The sequence below is a fragment of the Ursus arctos genome, unplaced genomic scaffold (genome assembly GCF_023065955.2).
Source record: "Ursus arctos isolate Adak ecotype North America unplaced genomic scaffold, UrsArc2.0 scaffold_4, whole genome shotgun sequence".
NCBI classification, from domain to species: Eukaryota; Metazoa; Chordata; class Mammalia; order Carnivora; family Ursidae; genus Ursus; species Ursus arctos.
In genome coordinates, this window is record NW_026623056.1 from 80,879,284 (window position 1) to 80,886,234 (window position 6,951).

Here is a 6,951-nt window from a genome sequence, read left to right on the forward strand (position 1 = left end):
CCAAAACCCATTAACAAAAGCATTGATAACACAAATCCTAGTTGACATATTACTAATAAATAACAATATTAACAACATATTTAGATAGCAGAATAAAGATTTTATTAAAATAAAATCATTTGACTTTTCATCTATTGTTGGGAGAAACGCAAACCATGAATTTTATCAACAATGGAATTTGAATTACTCATTAATCTTATAGTTTGACAAAGTTCTTCTATCAGCCAGTGTTTGAAGGCTGGCGAGGTAAAGTTACTGGAGATCAGGGAATATTAGATGCTTTTTAATGGAAGAAATTAAGATAATACATAATCTCAGGACAGAATCTGCATTTCTTAAATGGATTTCACTCTTCAACATGCCAGTCAGTAGCAGCCAGATCTATAGTGTGGCCAGTAACAAGACGAATGGAAACTCCTGAAAGGAAAATAGATTGGGAGATAGAAACTGGATCCATAGCTTAGAGAAGGGTAACCATGGACTCTAAAACCCAGGGGTCTGAAGCCCTGGGATCCACAGCCCAGGGAGTAGCAGTTTCTGGATCCGTAGCCCAGGGAACGGCAGCTTCTGGACCCAATGCCCACAGACCCAGGGTAAGCAGTCCAGCAGGGACTGCAGAGCGTGGAGGTCCTTGGGCGGTAGCAGGACGTCTGGCAGGGGCTGGACACCACACAGGATGTCTGGCAGCTGGTGGGCTCACAGCAGGTCTCCTGACAGCCACTGGAGAGGGAGGAGCCCAGCTGGCAGGTGCGGTAGACCAGGTTGCTGGGGTAAGAGCAGCAGGAGGAGCCTGGGTAGCGCAAGTAGCCCCCAAGGGAGCGGGAGGAGAAGTTTCCAGAGCAGCAGCTGTAGGACATGTTGGCAGGAGATGTGAATTCTGCTGAGTTACAGTGAGAAGATTCTCTGTTTGAATTTCATCTCTGGACTGGGGTGTTTATACACTCCCAGCCACGGGTGTGGCACGCTGCAGAATCATGCATGGTTCCTATGTCAGATCTGTTCTTTTGCGTATGTGTAACTCAATAATCTCCTTTGTAATTGCAGTTGACTAGTTTCCCGCATTTGGATTTACGGGTGCTCTAATTTTGGTGTTATAGCCAAAGCTAGTGAACTGCTCCTACGTCAGAAATGCCATGAGTGTTTGACGTTAATGTTCATCCCATCATGATGAGGAAAGCACCACAGCCAGGACAGCTTCTCCTGGGGCTTATGCTACCTGCATCTGTTTCCTGCGTTTCAACATCTGGTTTTCCTGGTGGATGCTTTTCTCCTAAGAGTGGGGAATGAGACCACATCATTTTTTTTTCCTGGTACAATGGATCAGAGGCACATTGTCCACCTGGATAGAACCTTCCAAGAATGATCCACCTTGTCATCATACGCCACATGCTCCAGAATTACTTGTTGGTAATTTGTTATGCCAGCAATAGAGAAGGAATGTGTCAAGTAGTGGTTACCCAGTGTGTCTCTTGTCCAATGAAGAGAGACCAAACATAGATGAAACAAAGACAGATGGCTAGACACTGACAGACATCTTGTCACATATCTAAAGATAAGGTGACAACACAAGGGCTCGTTGAAACAATCCTAAAGAAGATCAATCTAGGCCTATCTCTAGGCAGTCAAGAGGAAAACACTAGCCTATTGAGGGCAGGGAATAGCTAAAAGAGGAACAGAGAAAGCTTCAGAGATTTCAGCCTTTTTTCTAGTGTGCTCTTAAATGATGATCTGTTCCATCCTAATGTCTTTAGAATTAGAACCTTTCAAATTTAGTATACTTTATGAAAGTTGATGTATTATCCATTTTATCATCTACATTTATAAATATCCAGGGCGTCTAACCTCTTAGAATATCTTAGCTTTTCACTACACAGGTTTTGAATGATTTTCTGGCACTTGCATAGCCTGGTACCACCCTGAGTTTTCCTGCCTAAATGTTTCTTGTCTGGGTCCCTTTTTCTCTGGGGGGTACATGAATCTCTCTCTCTCTCACTCCCCCTCTCTCTTTCTTTTTCTCTCTCCCCAACTCTATCTGTCCCCCTACCATTTTTCATTCTTGTTTTTTTCTCTAAGTTTGGTTTTCTCTATTTTTCTTGTTTTGTTATTTTTTGGCATTGCGTAACTATAGATTCACAATTTTTTTGAAGTTTGCTAATTCATCATATTCTAAGAGTATAACCGGCTGCTTTCTAAGTTCAATGTTAAAATAAAATGAGTTAAAAAAATAAATAAAATAGGGGTGCCAGGGTGGCTCAGTTGGTTAAGTGTCCAACTCTTGGTTTCAGCTCAGGTGATGACCTCTGGGTCGTGGGATCGAGCCCCATGTCAGGCTCCACCCTAGGCATAGAGACTGCTTAAAATTCTCTCTCTCCCTCCCCCCCCTCTCTGCCCCAACTCCCACCCACTCTCCCTCTCGTTCTCTCTCCAAAAGTAAATAAATAATAAATTCATAAATAAGTAAATAAACTAATTAGTTAAAATCAGTTAAATGATATTCTAGGCCCAGGATAATGTACTATCATAGTTGATGGCAAAATTTTATTTTACTAATAAAACTATAATAAACTCATAGCAATAATGTTAAAAGTATTGAATTTTTTCAATAAAATGTATAGCAGTTTTAAAAGTAACATACTGTAAACCTTCTAGAAGGAAGAGAACTGAGGAAAGATGTAAATGAACCCAATTCAAGTAGCTGCTTTGTGAGTCCTTGATTTTCTGTTCTTCAAAACCAGAATTTCTCCTTGCTTTGTGCCTCGGCAAGTAGGTAAAGTGTCCTATTGATTCCTATTGATACACTATATTGGACACTATGACTTCCCCAATTTTTCTGTTTTTGAACACAATTCTTTAAAATAGTGTTGGTCAGAGAAGATTTCAGTTATATGGGATGAATAAATTCTGGGGTTCTAACGTACAACATGGTAGCTGTAGTTGGTAAAACTATTAATACCACTTTCGCATACTTAAAATTTGCTAAGAAAGATCATCTTAAATGTTTTAACCACATGTGCAAGAATTGTAACCATGTGAAATGGTGACTATTTTATTAGTTTGATTTTGATAATCATTTCACAATGTAGACTTGTATCTAAACATAACATTGAATACCTTAAATACATATAACTTATTTGTCATTTATACTTCAATAAAGCTGGAAAAAATAAAATAATCTTGAAGGTAAAACTTACGGGTTAAAAGGGGAGCATAGATTTATTTGGTAAAGCACGAAATTTAGTGAATTTGTTTTCAATGACTCCAGGGTCCTTGTTCAAGGATCATTCTTCCGAGAAGAGGTGTTTTTCTCTCCCCTTTGCCTCTAAATTTCTAAACCTTCATCTATATTAATATAAATTTCAAAAGGATTTGTCAATTCCCCACCTGTGGACTAATTCCCTAACCTTAGACCCAGTGATTATCTTGTTTGTTCTATATAACATGGACCTCCACCATTTTCTGAACTGATTTATTTATTAACAATTAAAAATTGAGATATTTCACATAAAATTGATTACTCTGGGATGTGCATCCAGTGGCTTCTGGTCTTTTGATTGCAGAGTCCCATCACTAGGCTATGAACAAAATGGTCTTGATATTTGAGGCATGTTTCCAACAGAATCTCATCCATAGTTGAAAGTTGCAACTTTGGGCACCCACCTGCTGCTCTTCTTCAAATTACCAGTCACTAACAGGCTGGAGATTTACCTTTTACTAATTATCTAGGTTAGACATTCAATAAGAAAAAGTCAATACTTTTCATTTAAAGATTCTAAATCTATGTGTTATTATTTATAACCACAAGATGCGTTGTTATTATCCAACTTCGATTAGGAGACTTTCAAATTCTCTATTCTTGAAAATATATTCGTTGGACAAAGACATCATGGATGCTTTTCTTAAATGTGCTACATGAAATATTAAAGCACATTTCTCTCTGTAATATATGCTTGGTATTTCTCTCTAGGGATCATTTCATTTAAATTTTATAAGGTGGAGAAATATTGAAGATTTTTCAATAAGCATATCAAGGAGGTTTCCAAGTATGTATTTTTTTCTATAAATTATCCAAAAACAATGGTTGAGAACATGAGTTCAAATGCAAGTTGTTTACTTGGGAGGGGAGACCAACAATTACCTGCAGGGTAGTGGGAAATGTGACAGACAGTAGGAGGAAGGAAATGCGGGCTTCATTACTAAGCCAGGCACCACTGCAGACAACTGAAATTCAATCCTGGTGGAGAATTCCCCACAGAGGGCTCAGCAAGCCCTTGTGGAGTGAAAAAGTCCTTGGGCAGAGTTTTATAGATAACCCTAGTAATCAGTACACTTTAGAATTTACAGATGATTACCCAGGGGATGTAGGCAGGGTGTGACGACTTCTGTTGGAAATGAAGTGTCACTAGAAAAGCAGAGATACAATAAATATGGAAAGGAATAAGATAAAATCTGGAAGGATAAAATGGGATAAGAAAATCAGAAAAGTGTGAAGGCAAGCGTTGAATTCAGGCCATATTGTGGCACAATGTAAAGTATATATGCTATGGAAATGAGAGACAGGGTTGGAAAGAAAGGCTGCATACCCACAATTGTAACATTTGAATTTCCTGAAATTTGGTAGGTGTCATCTACTACCAGGGAAACTACTCTAACAGGATTTTTAAATGGCCACCTTCACTGTAGCTCCTCACTTATTTGAATCATTCCTATGTATTTTAAAAATAAGTAAATATTTCAAAATTACGTAAAATTAGCAAGTTAACATTGCTTTAAACATTGAACCCTTCTTTTCAATGAGAATAGAAAATCTGGTGAAAATACATCATCATCATCATCATCATCATCATCATCATCATCATCATCTCTGTTTGAAAACTTCAGAGAAATACCTAAGTATTCTAGAGTCCCAAGGATACTATATGGGTCAGGGCTGAAGTCAAAAGAAATAAGCCTACATCTGGAGTTGCTATTCTCTTAAAATTATATGTTGATTTTGAAAGTAGTGACCGAGAGGCTAAGAGAATTCCATAAACTCACTGGGCTTAAGAAATAAAATTGGAATTCAGCGTCTATTGGAGTTGAGATCATAGCAAATATCCCAGACCTTAGAGAACCAATTCCTAGAAGTAAAATTGAAGTGCTAATAAACAGCTCTTCATAAGGACTGAAGCCCGGGTTTGAATTATCTCAATCCCTGATTGGACTAAAATGATCTAGGATGTTGGTGACCTTATCCTAGCAGCCTGCCTGAAACATAAGTAAATTCTTTCTAGAGGAAGGTCAATCATTCTGGGATGTGTGTGTATATATTTCATATATATACTACTCCCAAAATATAGTAGGAATATGAGAAGAAAAGACTGAAACAAAAGAGAACACCAGAAAATGGAATCTGAAATACACAGTCCACGTGCCAAAATCAGACTTTAAGATACCTATGTGAAGAATTTAACATTAGGAAATAGGAAGATATTATCAAGGAATAATTATATTTAAAGAAGTAACGATAGGATTGAGAATTTTGGCAGAAAACTAAAAGCCATGCAACAGAACCTCATTGAAATTTTGGAAATTTACGATATACTAACTGATCTGTAAAACTTAATTGATGTGTTTTATCAGGAGATGAAACAAAGCTGAACAGACAATTAATGAATTGGGAGATAGGATAGGAAGAAATTCCCAAAGTAAGTATAAAGAGATAAAATGAATGAAAACAAAGAAAAGAGTATGAAGCATATGTAACAGAGTTTAATAGTATATTTTGCTTATAATTAGAATCTCAGAAAAAGGGAGCAACAATATTTGAAGAGACTATGGTTGAGAATTTACCAAAATTGATGAAAGGCATGAGTAGAGCTGGCTTGACACCGAGATGGAATGAAAAGCTCAAGGATTACATTTGGGAAATGTCTGTGAGAGAATTGGAGGAAGGGGTGAAGAAGGTGAGGAGAGCTCTTAGACCCGGTACAAGTCTGACCACAGTGCCTGAGGCAGCCACACAGACTAGGCATAACTCCCCGAGGCTATTGGGGAATCCTCAGTCATTGGGCATCAGAGAAGTCCCCTGTGTCCCCGGACAGAGCTTATCTAGTATCTGCTGCCCTGTAGCACATGGGGCCCTTGGTCAACTCAGCCTCCTGCAGTTGAAGATCTGAGAAGGAAAGTCTCAGGGTTGATATGCATATGAATGAGAATCTGTTAGGATTATAGGCCTCATATCAGACACACTGAACCTAAAACCCACTTATTTCTTCCCTCATTTCAATACTGCTTAGCTCTTTGGTTTTCTTCCTAAGACCCCTATTGATCTGCACTTGTGACTCTGCCTTGGTTCTGTCCTTCACTGTAACCATGTCTCCAAATAAATGTCCAGGTTTCTCTCTGGCTTTAACCATCAATGATATATAATTTGTATTGGCTGACATTCCCCCCCCCTTCCATTGCATCTGAGACATACTGTGTAATAGAATGTGGATGTAGATGGACAATAATTTTGGAAAATGAGAAAACATGGTGACAAGTAAGGTCAGTATTTAGTCTGTTCCTATTAAAGCCAAAAATATACCTCTAATCAATTGACAAAGCAGAAAAATAGTTATATCTCATTTCCTGCCATTTAAGAAAAGTATATGCCTATTATTGCCAGGAATAAAACACCTGAAGTTTATGGCAAAAGGAAAGGAAGGGCTTTCCTGGCTGAGATGACATGAACATTAATGTCAAACAGTGACGGTATTTCTGACATAGGAGCAGTTCACTAGCTTTGGCTGTAACACCAAAATTATAGCATCCATAAATACAAGATACGGGAAACTAGTCAACTGCAATTACAGAGATTACTGAGTTACACATACGTCAATGAGGGCACACGAATATGTAAAGGATGACCGTGTAGGTCACCACACCCATGGCTGAGAGTATATAAACACCCCGGTCCAGAGATGAAATTCA

The 6,951-nt window shown here is 38.3% G+C and overlaps 1 protein-coding gene across 1 annotated transcript; it reads right to left on the bottom strand.

Annotated features, from left to right (window-relative positions):
* Window positions 1–365: 365 nt before the first annotated feature.
* LOC113255913 (keratin-associated protein 13-1-like) lies at window positions 366–872 on the bottom strand. Its single transcript, XM_026499629.2, has one exon. The coding sequence runs from the start codon at window positions 855–857 to the stop codon at window positions 366–368; it is 492 nt and encodes a 163-aa protein (XP_026355414.1). The 5' UTR covers window positions 858–872.
* Window positions 873–6,951: the final 6,079 nt, after the last annotated feature.